Genomic DNA, 23,325 nt, shown 5'->3' on the forward strand with positions numbered 1-23,325 from the left:
TGGACAAAGGACTTGACAGCATAAGAATTGATGCAAAATGTCCCACAATTCTGTAGTAGAGTCTTTATGTTCAGAACTCTATTTTTGTACACTTACGGATGTTGACTGTTCGATAGGAAGGTATGTAGAATAGATTTGTTTATGACAAAACTCTATTGCTTGTACTTTGAAGTGGAGGGTGGCAACCTCTGTAAATCTAAAGTCCAAGGTCCTCTGCAGTACTTTTTCCATGAGGGGGGGGGGGTTAAGCAATCCCCCAAAAAGAGCACTCCCTTGGTTTGAAATTATCGTCTTCCTTCAATGATCTCTAACTAACCATCCTTTATAATATTTTAATGCAAATTACTGTTACTGATATGAAATCATATGTGTGAAACATTCATTTTCCAAGATGGGACAATGGTCCCTTGCGCTCCCGCTTCTCCCTTGGGATGCTCATGTATTTGTCTCGCATTGCATGAAATAGTGGTGGCAAGGAACCGTGTTGCTGGAATGAAGTGAAACAAAACAAAATGAGAAAGAAATTATGCCATTGTTATAAATATTAGGTAAGGTAAAGTTCCCCATGCATATAGCACCATGCCATGAAGGCACATTTGGAGGATGGGGGGGGGGTTAGGTCCTCACACAATTTTGCTCATTTAGGAGGTGATATGATCAGCACCATCCTCTGTCTGACTTTACCTGTCAGGGTTGCCACCAGGTACCCATCAATTTGAGGCTGGGTGAGCCCCAGAGCCATTTAATGCAGGGACAAGGCTGGAAAAATTCCAACCTTAGATCACCCATCCTGGGAACCGAACCAGAGTCTCCCACGTTTATAAACATTAGAGACAAATCAATTTTCAACCACTTGCTTGTATTTGGTGCAATACTTTTTTTATATTGTATGACTATGTATACAATGTGTTAGAAAAATATAATTTTTGTAACATGTCATTATAATTTCACCAGATCTATGCGTGAGTCTCGTTCAGCCGTCTTGAAGATGCTGAAGGACAGGGCCGATAAGGATCGCCAGATTGCGATGTTTCCTCGTCCGTTTCTTGCGGATGCCACTCCATACCCACAGTTGGGTTTTAGTGATGCTGTGAAAGAGCTGGCGTCTTCCTCCCGTAGCATTACAACAGGCTTGAAAATCTCAAAGGCTATCTTTCTGGGAGATGTTGGCGTAGGGAAGACATGTCTCGTAAACAGGTACGTTGAAGTTGGTGATACTTAAAATGTAGCATTGATGTACAAGGGGAGTCAAATATGGCACAACCCTATTTCTGGTCTACGTATATTTTCAACTTGTACTTAGTGCCTGTATACCTTAAGAAGAATAAGTCTTTGGGGCCCACGTGCAGTCACTTATGAGCCACTGGGAAGGCCATTCCACCCATCTGGCTGCGAACTGAGGCCATCATCGAACTTTCTCCTCCATTAGTAAACTTGCTGATGTGGTAAGCATGCACAGAGATATTTAACTTTTATTTGCGAAGATATTTCTGTAAGTTTTCGGCTGACAGAGGGCAAGAAACCACTCCTCTTCACTGGTGCAAGTGTGTACAGGAGGCGCCAACTTTAAAATCACAAAAATGTAATTTTGAAGCTCACTTGATTAGTGTTGCAGCATTGAGATCATTTTGTAAATAACAGTTGATACCTCATGTAAATTTGAGCTGTATACAGTCTGTCCTACAATTTTTATTGGACTTTTAAGGTTTTTTCATTTGACTCTTGTAATATGAGGTGGATCAGTGAATCTGACAATTTGCGAACACTGATTTTGATTGGTTATGCTTTGCAGCATAGCAGATCAAATGTTACATTTATAGTTTCAATGAAAAATACTTGTGAATGACTTGACAGTGTTACCATCTATGTTTTCTGGAGCATAACAGTAGAACTGAGGCTGAACAAATACAAGTACCAATACTCATTCAAATTTGCACTGATACCAGTGCTGATGTAAAGTTTAAATTTGCCCAGAATATTTTTATGACTGTTAATATATAAGTAGATCATTTGATGCAGACCATATCAGTCTGTACTGATCGCGAGCCCAACTAGTGGCTGATCTACATAGCCCCATCTGTCCACCAATCGTCTTCGGGGGTGTATGCCTCGAGTGTCAACATCCTCAGTTGCAAAGTAAAAGCTGTAGGGTTAACTTCACTCTCCTGTTGCACCGTTGCCAAGTGTGTCTCTGTTTTGTCATTTGTTTTTATTAGCTTGTTTGGGTGTTTTGTGTACTAATTTTCTGTGCTTTGTGTACTATTGCTAATAGATGCTTGATGCACACATCCATATAGATATCAAAACTATTCTTGTCTTTGTATGTGCCAATATTTTGTACTATTAAAGAAGTTCATATATTCCCTCAGATTTGTGTGATTTCTTCACAAAGGAACTTCAATGAGGACTGACGAGATCACATCATGTTTTGCAATACCAGATTTAGTTCTAGCCTCAGAACCATGATTAGAATCATTTATTGATGTCCTAGAAACACAGTCTATATTGTGTACCACAATGCTCTAAGGTACTTTTTTATTTCTAGGTTTTGTCATCAGATATTTGATAGCAATTACCGTGCAACAATAGGTGTTGACTTCGAAGTTGAAAGATTTGATATTTTGAAGATGGCTTTCAACCTGCAAATGTAAGTACACTCTGCTTTTTTTGTGAAAACTTTGATAGAGCTTAGCTATTTGGTCAGTTCAGTTTACAAAGTCGTTAAGGTGCAAAACAAAACTGGTTCTTACTACTGGTTTCCTGCTTATTTGATGCCACTAGTGGCAGGAAGTAAATTCATGGACAGGAGGTAATGTCCTTTTTCTCGGATCGGAAGGAAAACCACAATCTTGAATCATGGGGTATGGTACACACTGACAAGAAAAGCTACTTCTGAGTTTCCATGCATCTTGCCAGTTTCCCTTTAGTCAAGATGGAAGGGAGGTTGCAATGGGTGTTTGAGGAGTGTACAAACGAAGTGCAATGCTCCATTGTGCTTTCTCTTTATGGACAACAGTACTTCCTGTAAAGCAGGTCCACATCCATCACACCATGCTTTACTCTTTGGCCTGATGGAGTGTTTATAAAAACATTAATTTTATTATTTCTTTTGTAGTCTACGGTTATTGTAAGCATAAAAGCAGTTTTCTGTTGTGAAGTTTCAGGAGAACACATGCTCCCTTCATCAGACATTTATTTTTAGTTTGATTAAAGATACAGTTATAACAATGGTTATTTTTTTTAACAAGAAGGATTCAGTTATACAATGGATGTTGTCAATGTTACATTGTTGTAATGTAGCAACTTAACTGTGAAACAAGCAGTCTTTTTTTATTGTATTTATTTTTTTTTTGTTTCAGATAAAAAAAATGATCACAATTTTTAAAAAATTATGAATCTCAAATATCAATAGGCAATTCAAAATCATGATTGCTTTCACAGGGATTCTTGTTGTTTTCTGTTGCATTAAATTTTAAAGATGGTGTCCTGCTCCAATTGTGAGAAAGAAAACTCCATAGTGGGTCTATGTTATAAATAAATAATATAATAAGATAAAACAGACTGCTTGTTTCACAGTTAAGTTGCTATATTACAACAATATAACATTGACAACATCCATTGTATAACTCATTCTTTTTTGTTAAAAATTTTTAACCATTGTTATAACTGTATCTTTAATCAAACAAAAAATAAATGTCTGATGAAGGGAGGATGTGTTCTCCTGAAACGCCACAACAGAAAACTGCTTTTATGCATGCAATAACCGTAGACTACAAGAGAAATAATTCTACAATGCAAGCAATGCATACATACAGTAGTGTAAGTAAAATGTAATATACCACCTGACCAATCACTAAAATAGTTACTGGCACTTGACTGCTGTAAAAATGAGCAAAAGAAATGCTTCCTATATATGGTGAGAGGTTTTGTCACTTAAAGCAGTACTGTATGCAATTGCATCAATAATTTCCTTCATCGATGCTCAAAAGTCTGGTTGCTCCGTTGAGATTTGCTCTGAAGGAAATGTGTGGAGAGTGAAGGAGATGATGCAGGCTGGCAGAGGAGTGAAAATAGACAGTGTAGGAAACCTGTAATGGGGTGTTTTCATGGTTCAGCACATGGTGTAATGCAGGATCCTGGTTGAGTGAACACAAAGAGAAATGAATGGGTCTGCTTGCAGCATCTCTCTCCAAATACTTCAGTGCTGCAAGTTGAACATAAATTATTTTGAGGATTGTTAAATGCTCCCAAGTTGCTTCTCGCATATTTATTCAATAAATCAATTGTGACCTAATTTCTGACTTATCCCCATATTTGAACCCTATAGTAGCATTTGCTCATTGTTATTATTTACGAGGGTTATTTTTTAAGTAAGGTCCATTTTGCAATAAAAACGAAGTAAGTAAATGTTTTTCAAAAAAACATTTATTTTCTGAATTTACATACACTTCTCTATTTTTCTACATAATTTCCTTGCCAGTTTAAATATTTATCGTCTATCATCACAGGCGGCAGTTCTATGAGGTGGGTATCCAAAAACTTGTAGTTTGTTACGATAAATGTTTAAACCGGCAAGGAAATTATGTAGAAAAATAGAAAAGTGTATATAAATTCAGAAAATAAATATTTTTTTCAAAAACATTTACTTGCTTCGTTTTTATTGCAAAACGAACCTTACCTAAAAAATAACCCTCGTACATAGTGATTAAATTTGAATTGTTTTTATTAGTTCTGTGGTAATGTTTGTTGTGATCAGAACCACTGTGCAATGTGCCTCTGCCAGGTATTGACTCCTTGATTACCACAGTACTTTGTTTTTGGTAGTTTTTGAATGTGTATGTTGAATCCAAATTAACTTTTTGCAGCTGGGATACAGCAGGCCAAGATAGATTCAGATGTATAGCTTCATCGTACTATCGTGCAGCTAGTGGTAAGTTGGACATTCATGTATTTTCTACGTAACATGTCTATAAATACACTAACCGACTTGATCTGTCTGTAGTGGGAACAAAATTGATGGTAATTTTCCTTTACATAAACTTGTACTTTTCCCTTTTGTGGTATAGTTTTTTTTAACATACTTCAAGATGTGCTGAAAAACTTCTTGTGTGTTAGAAACACTAAGTTGTTGACCAAGGCAGTTTATTAAGATATAAAAACAATTAACATGTAACATTTCAACCCTGTATCAGGGTCTTCCTCAGACGAAGAACTAAACTAAGTTGAAACGTTACATGTAAAGTGTTTTTATATCTTAGTAAACTGCCTTGGTCAGCAACTTAGTGTTTTTAAAATGGAAACAAGGCTTAATTATATTACAATTTTGTGTTAGATATATTCAGATGATAATAACTAGGGCCTGGGATATTATGTTATAACATATTTTTTATTTGACATTGGATCGAATACTGGGGTGAGATCTTTACGTATCTGATGCAAATCAGACAAAATAGACTAACTTGATAGGGCATATTTTTACATATTTTACCAATTTCGCATTTTTAGAACATATTTCTTCAGTTTTCTCGTAATAAGACATATTTCTGTATAATTTCTTAATTGTCTTGCATATTATCGGTTATTTTATAATTTATTATTTTTATATGTCTATATTTACATAATTTATACTTTTACCTTTTGCACAACAGATAGCTTATATTATCGATGGCAAGATAAGGAAATTATGTACAATGAAATTAAAAGCAGATGCAGTCTTTTCTTACCAACTAGTACAGAACAATAATACCCTCTCCCCCTTTTTTATCCCATTGAAAATTGATAGCCATGCGAACAATATTGAGGAAAAATGTTCTCCGTCATTGTTGTGCGGACGGGTCGATTGCTCTCATTTCCTTACCTTTTATCTCTTCTCCCAAGAATCAGTCAAAAGTAAAAATAACATTCCGTACATCACAGCCCCTACTCTATCAGCAATCGAGTACGAAAGTTTCACTTGTCGTTTGAGCCATGCATGTATCGGTGTGGCTACCTGTGCAGCAGGCGAAAGAAAACAAGTGTCTGCGCAAGTAGTGACACGAGATGGCTCCACGTCACACTTTCCGCAAAGGTGTAAAACTGAGATAATAGTAAACTTGGGATAATTGCAGTGAATCTGACGATATGTTCAGTATTTTCCCACTGCATTCTTCGGTTAAAGGGATTCCGACTTCATTTAATACCCCACCCCCACCTTAATTGATCTTCCCTGGAAGATACCGACTTCCCGTATAATGAGAAATTCAAAAGTACTGTCGTTCATATTTTTGGCTTTACTGGGAATATTTCTGCATTTTTATGACATAATCACGTACATATTTTTCAGTTTTATAGGACATGAAGTCCCGGGCCCTAATAATAACATAAGGATAACTTTGATGACTGATATCTAAGTATTTCGGGGCCTCCCTGATGGCGCAGTGGTAGCGTCGTCGCCTTGTAATCAAGGGGTCCCAGGTTCGAAACCCGGTGGAGGCACAAGTGGTTCGGATCCCACTTTAAACTGTAGATTCAGTCCCGATTAGCCTTACTGTGCATAAAGTTGACTTAAAAACAACAAATCAATCAATCAATGATATCTAAGTATTAAAATCATTGGGATATTTACTTTGTAATGTTCTGCTCGCTACATTTAGATTGATGGAAGCTACCATGAAATGGGAGGCCGGGACATTAATAAATAATAAACTAGTAGTAGAACGTACAAATTGCTTCTGTTGAGGTTAATGCCACATTGTTCATAGCACCTCAAAGTTCACCAGGAACTTGAATGTATGTGAGCCACAATTTTCCAGTAATCGTAAAGATGTAGAAAAGCTGTATGTAAATGCACAAAGTCCTCGTGTTTCTCTCAGATTATGGACCCCACAAGTGGCAAACATGTAACATTGAGATTGTAAGGGATCTTGCGATGTATCTTTATTTTAATAATATAGATTACGGAAAATCGCTACAACTTTCGACACAGAATATTGGTGCAGAATGAAATTATTTGAAGGATTTTGCATATTTCACATGATACTTAGACTTCATAAAATTGCACAGTGCGATATTTGTGAATTCCGTGAAATACCCAGAATCTGGAAGGTATCATCTGGTATCAGTGGTTAAATTCTAATCTATGCTTTCTGATATCGATTAGTCCTATTAAAAAGTAAATATGTAACTGAAACACCAAGAGAAGTTTAACTATTTTTTCTAGATCTGAGCCAATACCAATACCGATGTCGATACTCTGACCGATACCAATGCTTGACAATTGTAACAATTAAAAGTTGGTCAAAACATTAATTAATATTAGAGTGCAAGTATTTCACTATATTTATATGTAGGGCCCGGACTTTTAGGATTTTATAGACATCATTTTAGGCTTTATAAACAGGTGATTTAGCCCTTCTTAGGATTTTTTGCCTACCCGTATTTTTATTGAAATCAATCACAAATCTTTGCATTTACGTGAGCATCTATACTCCAACACATTTACCTTCACTTTTTACATGTTTACTAAACTTAAAGCATACAAAAAACACAGTTTTTAGAAAATACAGAAAATAATAAAAATTTAAAACGTGTCAATGTTAAGCTATTGCTTTTGTAATGTCAGCTTTGCTCCCCTTTTTTTCCCTCATGCTCTTTCCCTTCTCTCATTTCCATTCCCCCTTCTGTGTGTGTGTGTGAAAGAGGGAGAGAGAATATGTTTTCATATTGCCCTACAGTTAACAATGTGTTCACTGTGATGAAACAAAACAAGGTTTCAGCATTTATTATATTTAGCTGAAAAGTTAAATGCAGCCTTTCTTAGGATCTTAACTCCTTTTAGCCATTTTTAGGACCTATATGATTCACGTATTTTGTTAAGAAATGGTTAAATTGAAAATATGTGTTAGAATAGTGATGTTACTAAGTAAGGAATAAAATAGGTTAAAACCTGAGAATCTGGGCCCTAATTATATATATTCAACGTACCAACATTTTTGCTTTAAAATGTTCAAGAATTGCATCAGAATTTTAAATTACATGCTATGTTATCACAAAATTCCGCTTTTTCACACAAAACTGGTGCAAAATAATAAGAAACTTAGAATTTGCATAATTTCCAAGATAATTAGACTCCGTGAAAGTGGTGAACAGCATTTTTGAGGAGCACGTGAAAGACTAAAATACCAGGACAGCATATATTCTAAGCGATACTTTGTGATACTGATATCGGCTCATACTGATACATCGGCCCAGCCCTATTTTTTCGTAAGTTCTGGTTTGTTTGCAACACCTTTGACTGATTACTGAATTTATGTTACTTATTACTTCTCCGTATAAAAAAAATAATAATTTGTTTTGCATTTTTATCGATAACATACAAAGGATTTTTCATTCATACCAGCATAAATCCAGCTGGTGTATAGAAAGCATCTGCACTGTGTCTGAAAATACAAATGAGAAGGTTGTAATTTGTTGTAAATGTGTTATTTTATAGTTGTATAGAATTTAAATCAATTCATACAGACCAATATGCCTTCTCAACGTTTTGGGAAAACTCTTCGAGAAACTTATCCTAAAAAGACTCAAAGAATTTCGCCTGCTCAAACCCATATCAGGGATACAATTTGGGTTCACGAAAGGTAAATGCACTGACGATGCATTACGCCTGCTATCGTCTACAACACAAAACACTCCAAACAAGTACATGGTTGGAATCATGGTGGACATCGCCGGGGCATTTGACAACTTGTGGTGGCCCAGCCTTTTTCAAACACTTAAAAATATGAACTGCCCAGGTACACTCTTCCTACTTCTGAAAAGTTATTTCTCTAACAGAAAAATTAGCATCAAATATCCGGATCTACAAATGAGTAAGATCACGTCAAAAGGTTGTCCTCAGGGTTCCATTCTGGGACCCGAGCTTTGGAATACTAACTTGGAGCCTGCGCTTATGAAACTACAAGACCATCCAGACATAGACCAGATCATAGCTTATGCGGATGACATTATCATGCTCACTTCCGGTAACTCAAGAAGGGAAATCGAAGATAAAGCATCCACTGCAATCAATACGCTATCCAATTGGTGTGATCATGCTAAACTCAAAATAGCTTCGGAAAAGACTCATTATATTATCCTTAAGGGGAAGTTACAAAGAAACCCTCAAATCAAACTCAGAGAAAGAAATTTAAAAAGAGTAAGAGAAGCTAAATACCTTGGCATTACTCTTCAAGAGAAGATGTTTTTTAACAGACACATAGCCCTGGCAACAACCCAGGCCGAAACAACTATAAACAGTCTAGCCACATTGAGTTCAGCAAACTACAACCTTCCACTATCACACATAAAAACATATCTCATTACCATATATAATTCTATTATTTCCTATGGCTCGCCCCTGTGGGCCATGGAAACCAGTAAACAGTACATTAAAAACAGATTGAGATCTTCACAACGCAAAGTGATACTTCGCCTAACGGGTGCATTCAGAACAACCTCAACCCTGGCTCTTCTCATGATTGCGGGCCTACAGCCTATTGAAATCGTTATTAAAACTAGAGCATCAAAGTATTACTTTAGAAATGGACAAGAGGACGAAATCTATAAACTAATTGGAATACGCCCTGCCACGGTACCAGAAATTTACAACCACTTGTTTAGCGTCTGGCAACAGGAATGGACACAAGCTACGCAAGGAAGGAGACTTCACAGCTTCCTTCCAAACATAAAAGAACGACTTTCGATGGACCATTTCCATCCCACGAGAGGTCTCATACATTTCCTAACGGGACACGGTCCCTACGGTCAACACCTATATAAGCACAACCTCAGACAGACTGATAAATGCCTGAAATGTAAAACCGAGACGGACACACCGGAACATAAAGCCTTCTTTTGCCAGACATCAAACAAACAAATCGAAGATTTAAGACAAAAGCTACCAAACTTCAACACGTACCAGTTAATAAGAAATCCCGAGCACTTTACGTCACTAAACGACTTAACAAACCTGGTGTCGAAAGAGGAACATTCCCTCTTCAAATCCGGCATCACTCACCTCCCCATTCAACCCCTACCTCCGGAATGTAATATACCCCCCAGAAGATCACAAAGAATCCACCTTCGACAAACTCAACAACAGGACATCCCTCCTTAGGACTAAGATCACCAAGAGGATAATGAAGCAGAACCTCCCACAGGAACATCAAGAAGGAGACACTAATACAGAAGACAGTGATACGCCAAAACGAAAAAAGGTTACGTCTCCCCGGAGAAAGGCAAAGGATAACACTGCAAGGACTCGACCTAGGAACCAACCGAATTTAACCAAGATTCTTCTTTTTCGTTTCTTTCTTAAATTGTAATCTTACACCCCCTTCTTTATTCTCGTTACTAAACACACTGCAAACTTCTCTCACTGATTCTTGACAATTCTCTATATTTCCACTACGGAACGTACTAATGTACCAGATACTTCCCAGGAAATCCCTCCCTACTTCTTCCCTTCCTGATGATGTCCCGGGTACCAACCGTCGTACCGATGTTCATCCCAGTCCGACCAACTCTTGCTGGTCTCCCGCAAGTCTCCTTGCATCAGGTACCACTCGTTCTTTCATATCTCTTCCTACTATTAATACGTACATCTCAAAGCCAATAATACTCTCACTATCTCAAACATAACATACTAGAACATAGACCCTGCTTAACATTCATAGAATCGTGTTAATGTCCATTCCTCATCTCATCCATCAACACTAATGCACACGACACACAATAAAACTTATCCTAAGAAAACATTACCCACCCAATTACATACTTATGTAATTTCGTATCTGTGATCATAAATAATATTAATGTTAAACACTAACACTTATTTACTTCCTACTATTTCTAACCTTTATCTTAATCTTCTTACCTTGTAGAATGATGTGAAACCAACTTTGTTCAGGAAAACCGAACAAATTTGGTTCTTCACACTGGGACATTCTTGCCAATGTCACAGTGAATTATTGTAATTAAAAAAATAATGGAAATCAAGGATGAATCAAAGAAAAGCGGGGGAATCCGTAAAAAATTCACGGAACTGACGCCCTGGGTTAATTTTCAGGTACCAGGGCATAAGCACATACCTCCGAAAGTAGCTTGACTACTTTTATCCGTATACATAAAAAAAAATAATAATCGTTCTATGTAACCATATCTTGTATACTGTTTAGGAAATAAAATTCTTTGTATCATAAAAAAAATAATAATTTGTTTTGCATTTTTATCGATAACATACAAAGGATTTTTCATTCATACCAGCATAAATCCAGCTGGTGTATAGAAAGCATCTGCACTGTGTCTGAAAATACAAATGAGAAGGTTGTAATTTGTTGTAAATGTGTTATTTTATAGTTGTATAGAATTTAAATCACGTTGGTACATGCAACATAATGATGAACATTGTAAATGGTAACTTTGGTAATGTACTGCACAGATTTCTTTTCTTTCCAGTTATTGTGGTTCTTTTCGACCTGACCAGCCTGATGAGCCTTTCCCATTGCCCTCAGTGGCTGGAAGATGCTCTGCAGTCAAATTCCTCACAGCCATTCATTTTTCTTGTTGGCACCAAGAGGGATCTTTTGGTAAGTGTTCACAGTGCTCTGCCAGGTGTGCGGGTTAATAATTCTTAATTGGTCCGAAAGAAAACAAGTGTATCTGTTGAGACTGGGGAGAAAGGTAACAAATGCTTTATTCAAAGTAGGCGCCATCGCTAGCTATACATTGTGCCCATCTGTCCGTCAAATTGTGGATGCCCTTCCAGAAAAATCGTTCACATTTTGAGGTGATCAAGTCAACAAGCCATTGTTCGACATCTTCGTAATTGTTGAAGTATTGCTGGGAAAGTGAGTGAGTGAGACATCGATGAAAACAAGTGGTAGTCCGGATGGGGGCAAGAATTCCCAGCCTAGTGCAGAAATGGTGTGTCTGACGCCTTTCGCTGTGTGTGATGAGGCGTTGTCGTGCTGCAAAATCACTTTTCAGTGTCTTGTTGCCCAATCTGGGCACTTTTCAATCAATGCATGGTTCAAATTGATTAGTTGTTGACGGTAGTGAACGGCATTCACTGTTTCACCTGGTTTCAGAAGCTCATGGTACACCACACCCTTCTGATCCCACCAAATGCACAGCATTGTCTTCCTTCCGAAGCGATTCGGTTTTACGGTCGATGTTGAAGGTTGTCCTGGGTCACCATGACTTTTTGCATTTTGGGTTCTCAAAGTAGATCCATTTTTCTTCCCCAGTCACTATCCGATGCAAGAAAGACTTTCTTTCATGCCGAGAAAGCAACACTTCACACACCGTCTTTCGCTTTTCCATTTGTCTGTCGTTCAGATGATGTGGGACCCATTTTCCTGCCTTCTGGATCTTTCCCATGGCATGAAGATGATCAGATATGGTTTGGCGACCAACATTTAGCTTCTCTGCCAGTTGCTGTTGTGTTTGCATATCGTCTTCGTCCAACAGTGCTTGCAATTCGGCATCTTGGAATTTTTTCGGCTGGCCCGGGCAATCTTTGTCTTTCAAGTCGAAACCCAATATCACGATCACTCGCACTCGGTTGCACATCCACGGCATTTTGACAGGTACTGTCCTGGCAACACAATGACATAACAGTTGAGACTGTGCCAGTGGCGTATGCTGGTTTTAACTAGTGGGTAATCTCCGACACTTGATTCATCCACCCACTCCTGAAGTCTCCCTGCAAATTTACCTCAACATCCATACAGGATTTATGAATATATGTGTGAAAAAGTTTACCTTATTGTTGCGACCACTGTCGAATAATTGTTGTGATTGCACTTGCAGTTAATCTACGTTTAGAATTTCAAATGATAAAACAAGAGAATATAATAAATCTATAAGAAAAAACCTGTAACAAAGAATATGAAAGGAATGCGGTAGTGAAATAAAAATACTCAATATTAATTTAAGTGTAAAATTCAAGTTACCCCAGTACCCAGTCACTCGTGCATTCCCGATTTTTGTTTTTATACACGGAAGTTTAAGTTCAAGATCTATGGTACAAGAGATGCTACTGACCTACCTACATTAACTATTTGAAATTTCTCCGGAAAAGATCCCGTTCCAAATATTTTCGCACGCAAATATTGTATTATATCCATTCATTGCCTTTAACTTCAGTGAACACAGCACTAGCACAAATACTAAACCACTAACAGCTAAACAAATATTAAATTCTCGAATCGCTACAACACGCATTCAATTCCCTGCGCCAATCTTCTATTGTGGTTCCTTCCTGCTTGACACAGAATTAAATTCCCTATGGATGTTGAAAAATTCCCTTTCCCAGCTTTATATTCCCTGCGATGCGCGAGGTTCTATAAGTTGGAATCATTGCGTTTTTTGTTTATATATTTTACATTCAAACATCTTTTATCATTATGATCATTGTTAATCTAAAGAGGGGTGAAAAGCAACTTAAATACCTAATATATGTGTACACATATATATAATTTATTTCTGATAGCCACCCAGCGTCGAATAACATGGGTACCTGGGGGAAACCCTGGGGGGTAAAGGCGGTCAGGGGTGTGATGCTGATCACATCACCCCCACTCATGACCGGATCAAGAAAGTGTGGGGCGTTACCCCCACACCCCCTACACGCCTTCATGGCGTGGTGCTAAGCACAGGGGAACACTTTACCTTTTTTTTTTTTTTTAGCTTTCCCTTTTAAAAATTATTCATTTCTGTGAAAGAAGTACTCTCACTGGTTATGAAGGCTACAAAGAAAGTAATCACGCATTTTAAAATACAAAAATGAAAAAAAAAGTAAGCATATAAATAGTTTAATTACTTCATTAATCGATTGATTAAACTGTTATTTGACGTCGCTTTTCTGCCACTTTTGGTTAATCACTACGAGTGATGATATGACATTGATGAAGGGACATTTACAAAGAACACCCATGCCTAGACCGGTATTCGAACCCTGGAGCTCTGGTGTCGTAGGGAGCTGTGTTAACACTCCGCAATGGAGGTCGGTGTAATAGTTTTTTTTTTTCCTTTGACAATATCTGTTGAAATAGCAGAGATCAGGAAGACAGAAGCAAACGTAAAATGAGAATTTTCATAGAATTGGTTCGCAAATGTTGTTCAGATTTCTCTGTTTCTCGCGCATTTTCAGATGTATTTTCTCTTCTTTCCTTTTCAGTACGTAATTTGTGAACCCAAAACCTGTTTCCTGATAAATTTCCCTGTCGTAAACAACACAGCTCCTACGATACAAAGGCCATCGGGGAAGAATGGCAGAAGAGGGCGCCAGCCAAGGGAACGGCAAAGGCTCTGGGGTGGAGAGTGCGACCGATGGACTCTTTCCAGAAGGAGCTTACCCTTGCCACGGAATAACCGCGCCTGAGAAGCAGTGTTTCCTTCCCCTCCCGTCAAGGGTTTTAAAGGGAGCCGGTGGAATCTCACCCTGACGTCACCAGATTCCACCAGCTGGAGAAAAAGCCTCACGGACATTCCGCGGCAAACGGTTGAAAACATTCGCGCGCTGGAAGCAAAGAAATATGTGATTCAAAGATTAGTTCGGAAGAATATTGCGAAGAAATAAAAAAAAAAAATTAAAAAAATTATAGCCGGGTCATCTCCGATTACCTAGGTGACCCAGAGTATACGCCGCTGGACTGTGCACCAACCCTTGCTTCCAGCGCCATCTGCGACAAAATTAAGAATTATTAACTGGCACACCTGGTATCTGGCCCCCATGGCAGAGTGGTTAGCACATCATGCTACGAAGCCAGGGGTCTCAGATTCGAATCCCAGCCTGGGCATGGATGTTTGTGAATGTCCATTCATCAATTTCATCACTCATCCCCATGTTCACAAATTAGCCAAAAGTGGCCCAAAAAGCAAAGTAAAATAAAGCAAATCAATCAATCGCAGGCCTCTCATTTCTCAATGAACTTTAAACTTAAAAATTTGTGTCCTGTTTATGAGTGAAGAGACTTTGGTTCAGTGTTGAGAAAAATTAAAATTTTCATTTCATTAGTTTTTTCCATCTCGTGATGTACCGGAAGACCCACTTGCCCATTTGTAGTGAACAACAGCTAGCATTTCATCCTTTGTCCACGATTGCAACACACCTCTGTTCTCCATGCCAGCCGGGCACACACTTCTCAACTCTCCCAGTTTCAACACAGCAGTACGCTGGTGCTCTCTGCAAGGAAAATGCCATGTGTCAGACAACAAAGAAGGATGATGCCTGTGTAACCACAACATATTAACAACCCAAAATTTCCACACTTTCCAGAAATACACATGCAGGAAACTTTTTTTCTGATTGTCCCTCGTAACAGCAGCAAATAGAGTGCCGACTGGGAAGCAGAATCTGAGAAAATTGTCTGCTGTTGGCAGAACATTTTATTTTCAAACATAACTTCACTGCAGTAAAATGCTGAGTAGCAATAAAGAAACTAGGTACTGATCTGAAAGCCACATGTTTCTGCAACTAACCTCACCTTGTGCATTGGATTTGTTTTCTTTTGTATTTATAATTGAGTGTTGCTTTTTTGCCACTTTTGGCTAATCGTGACAATTAAAATGAATGATGATCAGAAAAACATCACCACCTCCAAATATGATTGTTTTTGTCAGAAAGGAAAGTTAATATTTGAAGAGAAAGGAATGAATATGCACCAAGTGTAGGGAATCTAATGTTATCATTTTCTACCCCTTCTCTTACGATCTAGATCACCATACAAAATCTTATTTGTTTCTTGTGTTTTTGGCAATTTGGGGGGTTGAATAGAATTGCCTGTGGTTGTTGCCACTCACTGCAAATGCATGTTGAGAAGAGGTAAGGGGTGGGGAATGTTTAGGCAGAAGTTCGTCAATAGGCTTCCCTGGGTATGTATTGTATCTGTGGGCACTTACTTGTTTTGAGTGGTTCTTGAAGGAGGAACAAGGTATTGGACAGTTTTGCTCCTTTGGAATAAGAAACTAGTAGTATTCTGAGTATGCAAATCTTTATGACTATTTTACTAGTTACCCTTAATTGCTTTTAAAGTTTATGTTTATTATTGTCATTGATTTGTCATGTAATTTTTGCTCTTGCAATAAACAGTAAGGGTGGCTTGCTAACTTTTGTTTTCGTGTATACTGAACTAGACATTAAAGGCATGGTGTTGCTGGGAAAGTTGCCATAAGGCCCATACTGGGAATCACCAATAGCAGAGTAATGTATACAGTCTTGGTGTTGATGCATCCATTATGATTTTTAATAACAGGTTGTCTACCAGTCAAGAATGTCAAGAAATTATGCTTGTGGTCAAGAATAGATTTTTTGCTATTTTTTACAGTACAGTGAATTTACATTGTTATATACCTGTACTGGGATTTGATAAAATTGAATATTTTGAAATCTAAAATTGTATTGAGTTGTTGTTAACATTTGTTCACTTCGTTTCTTAAGAATTGCATTGTTGTATGTGTAAAGTTTTGTAAAAATATTAAATAAAGTAATGAGGCCATTCCCCATTCAGGATGAAGTCTCAAGCATTAATTTTTACCTGCATTAGTAATCAAAATTTCTTGTTAAGGTACAGCGTCAGTTTTCAACTTCACCGGCATTATGGTAGGGGTGAATAAAAATATATATTTTTCTTCATTTCCTTAACTCTTTCGCTACTGCAAGCAGCTTCAGTCGATTTGCCTCAATATGTGTAACTTACGGAAAGCATGTGCAGTCAATTTTGAATATTCTTGTCACTGCTGGTGTCAAGCAAAGTTGCCCCATGAGAAAAAGCATCACCAGAACATGCTGCCATCTAGTCTCTGTCATTTGAACTATTTTCAAGGGAAATTACTCGCTTTTGTTCTGAACAAATGAAAAACATGTACCACCGTTTGTATGTAAACAACAATGGCAACAAGGATCATTTATCTGCTCAGTGGCGTGCCCAAGATTTTTGAAAGATTTTTAGTAGTCAGCCTTCATTTTGATTTCTTTTCTGCTTTTAACATTCTCTTTTTTTTGGGAATGATGGACCTAAATGAAGGTTTATGAACCCTACAAACCCACTCCCCCCTTGGGCACACTACTGTATCCACTTCAATAACAATGAGCATCTAACACCAAGGGAAACTCCCAGCTATGGCTGAAACCATAGAAAGAGCATTTCGCGGGCTAACAGCAGATGTTGCTCGCACACTATTGCCGATACTCTCGTGTCGTCTGCTCCTCAGCCGAACAAACAGGCCGAGGTAGCAAGAGGCAGAGGTCACTCACCATTCCAGAAGGGTGCAGCGAGCTAGCTGTGGCAACCGGTCTCACTAATTCGTGGATCTAATTCGTTCTCACAGACACCCCCCATATTGTCGTCTGCCCGCGAAGCGATCTTTTTAAGGCCTCATGGAGTATAGGAATACTTTTTTTTTTTTTTTACAAATTTATGCAATTCGGAATATTTCCCCCCAAAAAAACTACGCAGCGAAAGCTATATATGTACTCGCTCTGGTTGATACCCCCATCCTAAAATTAAAAATAAAGTAGGAACCAATGACCCCTCAAAAAACAAATAAAAAAAATATTCTCTTAAAATTTAATATTAATAATAACAACGAAACAATTAATAAAAACATAAATCTACAATCAGCATGCCAAAATCCCAGGGCGAAGGAGTTAATACCTAATAGTATAGATCCACCAACTCATCTGAAGCCCTAGCACGGGAGCAGTGGCGCTAGTGTCGCAAGTTAAAGCTACGGGGAAGCCTGTAGTTCGCATATTTTCCGAGGTTTCAGAAAGCTTGGTGGATCTATAGGGCAGCTTATCATGAAAATGTGGACACACCGGACAAAAGTACCAAATTTTTGCCAGGTACTACTTAGGTGCTTAGCTTTCAATTTTTGATAGGAACCAATTCCTCCGTCGGCCATCTTGGATTTTATAGTGACCATTTTGAAATATAGGTATATTATCAATATCTCGGCTTCTAAATCACTTAGGACCCCAAACTTGGTGTCTAAGTATACATATTTGGGGTCAGGGAATACAACTACACAATTTTTAAATGTATAAAACTATATATTTATTCACTAATATATGTACCAATTACAAACTATTCACCGATTAACAGTTTGGAAAATTAACAAATTTATACAATCGTATGAAAGAAGTTTAAATGCGGTATTCACTACACATATTACTAATGATATGCTACCATTTACAAACTATTCACCAATTCAAATAATACATGAAAAATGACATAAAATACATAATTATACAATTAAAATACAATAAATCGTATTATGAAATCGTATATGAAAGATGTTGAATAATATGAAGGATTGCCATTATATGAATTGCTTATTGCTTATTCAAATATTAACATTTGCACAGTTCAGTACAATTCCAACAAGCAGTTTTGCAAGCACACCTAACAGTGCACCCTCTTTGACTCTTACAATTACATTTAACCAATTCAGTACATGTCTTTGAAGCAATAGGTAATGTGTTCCATACAGGAACCCATGATTCACTGTCTACTTTCTGAGTCCAGCCCCAGCCTTCCGGATTAGGAGCATGCTATTGACTGTCATCACTGGTACACCATACTCCTGCCTGATATACAGACCGCTTGGAGTGTTGGAGTAGTGTGTCCTTCGTTGGTGGAAGTTTCTTATACAATATCACGGTGAAGCCTTCTAGTAGTTTAAAATATTCATTATCAATATCAAGTTCTGTGTAAGGGTGGAGTGCAATGTAGGTAAAGGCATGTGTCACTTGAGGATAACAATTCCATGCCTCCGATGCAGAATTCTTGCCTCGTCCAAAAAATGATGATGTGGTATCACATCCAGTGAAACTGTGGAATACAGGGAGGGCCAAGGATTTCTCTACACCCAGCTTCTCGTAGATAGCATTAATGTCAATATAAGTAAATGTTTTGCCTATACCAAAAGCAGCACAAATCTTCAAATCTGCACACAAGGTGATCAGGCGATGGAACTTGCCAATGAGGATCGCCACTACGTCCGTGTCAACAGTACGCACCATACAGTTACTACAGCCATTCAAAAAAAGTGCATCCTGTAAGTGGATAATCAGTCTGGTGTCCGCTTCCTTATGGTCACATGATGGCATGGACCTATCAGTTCCTCGGAGAATAACTTCGGCATCACATGTGACAACAATTACCTTGCTTTCGGCACATTCAACATTTGCCAATTTGTTTGAAAGGAATGCAAAAAGTTCCTGTTTGTTGGTGGGGTCTTTTAAGAAATCGGTCCACTTAATTGGGTGCTTGTTCCTTCCTTCACACTTTCTCCTAACGCCCTTACCTTGCTTTTCTCTAGTGTCTTCTTTGAGGCTTGTCGGAATGTATTTGTCCCACACTACATCAACTCGTTTGCAGCTTTCTAATTGTTTATTGATGTGTGGAATGAATACGTGATCAGCATAATCATCAAATGTGACAATGTTGGTAGTTGGGGGAGGAAATGCACAACAGCTTCTCTATCGAGAAGTTTCACATCAACATAATCAAGAGGATAATTTGGGGAATCCTTGTTCAGAATGTTCATAAGATCTGACTTCTTTCCGAAGCGCAGACTTCCATCGTCATATAGTGAAGGGGGAAAATTATTTCTCATGGCTGAAGAATGTAGTCATGTCACTTTCCCTATACTGCATCACTATGTACTGTTGAGAGAACAGAGAAACATCAGTCTTAAGTAACGATATGTTTCTCTTATTTTTGTCTTTATCTTTTGTGTAGGAGTTCTGAATAAAGGAAGTTATTTTTTTTTTATTGGTTCATGAATGGAGGGAGAACAATCACTGATAACTGATTTACAATACTTGTCATACTGATCCTAGCCTACACTGTGAACTTTCCACACCGTATTTACTACACTTTCATCTAAAACATTTTGTGTGTCAAGAGTCAATAACTCGCCATTGTCATCCATAAAGGGATTCCCAAAGTCTTTTATTACTGTATATAGACTCAATGATTGTTCTTTAAATGTTTTCTGTGTGGCAAATCACTCTTCATCATGATGATAACTTTTGTCTTGATTAAGGATGTAGTTATCTTGAAACTCCTTCAATAACCTAGCTTGTTGAGGCCCTGAGACCATCCATTTTCTGAAGGCTGAAGGATTTTCGGTCAGACGAACAGCGCCTCCTGAACCCTTGACGACCTTATTATTTTGCTCATGTGCTTGAGAATCGGTTCTTGGTTTTGTGGATTATCCAGTGACCCTGCTGCTCAAACTCCTCAAGAATGGAAAGTGGAAGATTCTCCAAATCTCGGATGTGTATTGGGATCCATCGTGCATAATTCTGATGGTCGAGAGCAAAGAACCAAGGTGCCAGGGCCTTGAGGCTTTCCACATACAGGTTAAAATTCCCCTCACGCTGCGATCTGATGAAAATGAGGCCCAGGAGCTCCATGTTAAGAATCGTGTCCCAGTACTGAAATGTAGGACTCTTTTCTACCATTGCTTTTCTCCATGAAACCTTGGTTTCATCATCGTGTGGTCGTTCAGTGAGTAAGAAAGCATCCTCCTGCAGTTTTTCCAAAGCCAATGCTGTCACTTGGTGAGAATGTCTTGTTCTAGTCACATGCGTGGCCGAGAGGAAAGAGTCGGTTGTGCCTGATGAAGCAATACCAGCTTCAGCCAATGCGCAAGTTCATCCTGATCCCTCCAAGTAGTCACCAAACGTTTTCCACATCACCATCTCAATATGCAAGCCACCCATCATTACTATGAACGTTTCCTCTCCATGAGTATGAGGCCCCTTCCACTGTGTGAACTTGGCTAGGGCATACAATGGTGCATCAACTGCCAAAATGGGTATCTGTCCAGAGTTTAGATATTCTGTAGCCCAACGCACGACATTCATCCCGTGGTTCATCATGGAGGCCGTAGCTGCCTTCTCATAGAAAAGGTGAATAGTTTGTAATTGGTACATATATTATAGTCTGATACATTTAAAAATAGTGTAGTTGTATTCCCTGGCCCCAAATATATATACTTAGACACCAAGTTTGTGGTCCTAAGTGATTTAGAAGCCGAGATATTGATAATATACCTATATTTCAAAATGGCCACTATAAAATCCAAGATGGCCGACGGAGGAGTTTGTTCCTATCAAAAATTGAAAGCTATGCACCTAAGTAGTACCTGGAAAAAATTTGGTGCTTTTGTCCGGTGTGTCCACATTAACACGAAATTCGACATAAGTAGGGGGTGATTAAATAAATGTTAAGAAAAGGGCAAGAAAGTCATGGAAAAGTGAAGAATTTTTTATTTTTTATTTCGGTAGACACCCTGAATAACCAAAGAATCAGTGAATGTGCCTTTGTTAATTCTGTGCATTTTCTTTGTAGTCTGATGCTGCGTACAACGCTGTCCAAGAACAAGCTGTGAAGATGGCCAGAATGCTGAAGGCAGAGTTTTGGGCTGTTTCAGCCAAGACTGGTGACGCTGTTAACGATCTGTTCTATCGCATGGCTGCATTGACTTTTGATTCAACTGTAAGGAAAGAGAAGGAAAATGCAAATGGCTCTCTAGACATTGGGAATGGCATAGTCAGTAAGTATAAGTATAAGGGATATGTAGGTTTTAGTGCTTAAATTACATCATGTAAAGTTTTGTAAGTATACTCACTTGAGCATAAATAAACAAAGTGTTGACTAATGTCCTGGGTAACCCACTTATACATGACAAATGTTTGCACTCTTCCAAAATTTGAATATGTTGAGTTACACATCAGTGGCCTGGTACGTTGAGTGATCACCTTAACCATCGTTCCACTGAAGTTTCCATGTTGCGTTCACAATCTGTGCATTGGTGGTCCTTTGTATGTTTCCATTCATCAATTTCATTGTAAAGGTGGACAATGCATTCATTAATCTCAATAAACTTACAGACAGAAATATACAGGATACCTTACAGTGACTATTGAACTTTTTTTTTCTTTATATATATAAGTAGAGCCCAGATTTTTTGGAAGTTTAACTTATTTATTTTTTGTGCACACCTCGATATTTTGGATTTTTTTTTTCCAAAAATTTGTTTTCAGTGTTATTTTCACCCAAATTTCCATTTTTATTTGAGCACACTTTTCTGCCAAATATACTTAAAATTATACTTTCATTGTGCTTTTAAACTATGCTTTTTCTTAGTGGTTCATATATAACCACCTTTTGTAGATGCAAAATAATCTGACACAATTATTTTTAGTGTTTTTTATTTTATTTTATCTGTATGTATATCTTGGTGTAGCTTGAAAAAGTTCTGGGAAACCAGGACGAAACGTCAGTGTTAAAATAAAATAAAAACCACTAAAAATAATTGTGTTAGATTATTTTGCAGCTTTTAAACTAGTATTTGAAATTGTAGGTCACATGGCCTACACCTGTTCATGATAGTTTCATATGTTGGAAACAGTTTTTGAGGAAGATATTTTCCACTATTTCTCATGCCACAAAAAACTATGGTTATATGATGATATATGATGACCACCACTTTGCTTGATAATGCAAAACATTCCCATAGAAAGTAAAAAATTGTGGGTAACGTCTATTTACATGTGGTTACATGCACCAAAGTTTTCTTTTGGGTAAAATTTTAGAAAACCTCCGCGGTGGCTCAGTTGGTAACGCGTCTGACTACCATGCTAAAGGTCCCGGGTTCGATCCCCGGCCGGTTCAAATCCGGGAACTTTTCTAACGTTGGAAGCGGCCCTGGCGCCCACTCAGTGTCAAATAACATGGATACCTGGGGAAACCTGGGGGGTATAGGCGGTCAGAGGCATGGTGCTGATCACATCACCCCCACTCACGACCGAATCAAGAAAGTGTGGGGCGTTACCCCCACACCCCCTATATGCCTTCATGGCGTGGTGCTAAGCACAGGGGAACACTTTACTTTTATTTTTTTTTTTGCATTGTAAATACACGTAAGTATGGTGCACTTTATTTTTTATAACTTAAAACAAAAAATGTTGGATTTTTGCAAATGTGTTGATGTTTTGGGAAATAAGCAATGTGGTAGTAAATAAATACAGAGAAATATTAAACCCACAGCGCTACAGCCCTTGGAGGGCCTTGGCTTACCTACCGACTGCTGGTCTCCCTCCCACACTGTTCCTCCGTCACCTGTTATAGCGTGGAGGTCTTAGACCAGTATTGGGGTGACGGGTGATCAGCCCGACGAACCCCCAGCCGTTATAGTAGGTCTTCTCGACCGGGTTACGCTCACTCACTCAGAGCTTCCCAATTTCCTCACGATGGTGGGTTGCCACCGGCCCTATACGTAGGACAA

The 23,325-nt window shown here is 38.2% G+C and overlaps 1 protein-coding gene across 2 annotated transcripts in view; it reads left to right on the forward strand.

Annotated features, from left to right (window-relative positions):
- Positions 1 to 23,325, forward strand: part of RabX5 (RAS oncogene family member RabX5) — an 84,510-nt gene that overhangs the window by 52,255 nt on the left and 8,930 nt on the right. For both annotated transcript variants that reach the window (XM_083125711.1, XM_083125710.1), the window contains exons 3-7: positions 955 to 1,197; positions 2,546 to 2,647; positions 4,866 to 4,930; positions 11,473 to 11,603; positions 21,387 to 21,591. In XM_083125711.1, the coding sequence (XP_082981837.1) occupies positions 959 to 1,197; positions 2,546 to 2,647; positions 4,866 to 4,930; positions 11,473 to 11,603; positions 21,387 to 21,591 (742 nt within the window). In that variant the 5' untranslated portion in view covers positions 955 to 958. The remainder of the gene's footprint in view (positions 1 to 954; positions 1,198 to 2,545; positions 2,648 to 4,865; positions 4,931 to 11,472; positions 11,604 to 21,386; positions 21,592 to 23,325) is intronic.

This window comes from Lepisma saccharinum, chromosome 7 (genome assembly GCF_977018435.1).
Source record: "Lepisma saccharinum chromosome 7, izLepSacc3.1, whole genome shotgun sequence".
Lineage (NCBI taxonomy): Eukaryota > Metazoa > Arthropoda > Insecta > Zygentoma > Lepismatidae > Lepisma > Lepisma saccharinum.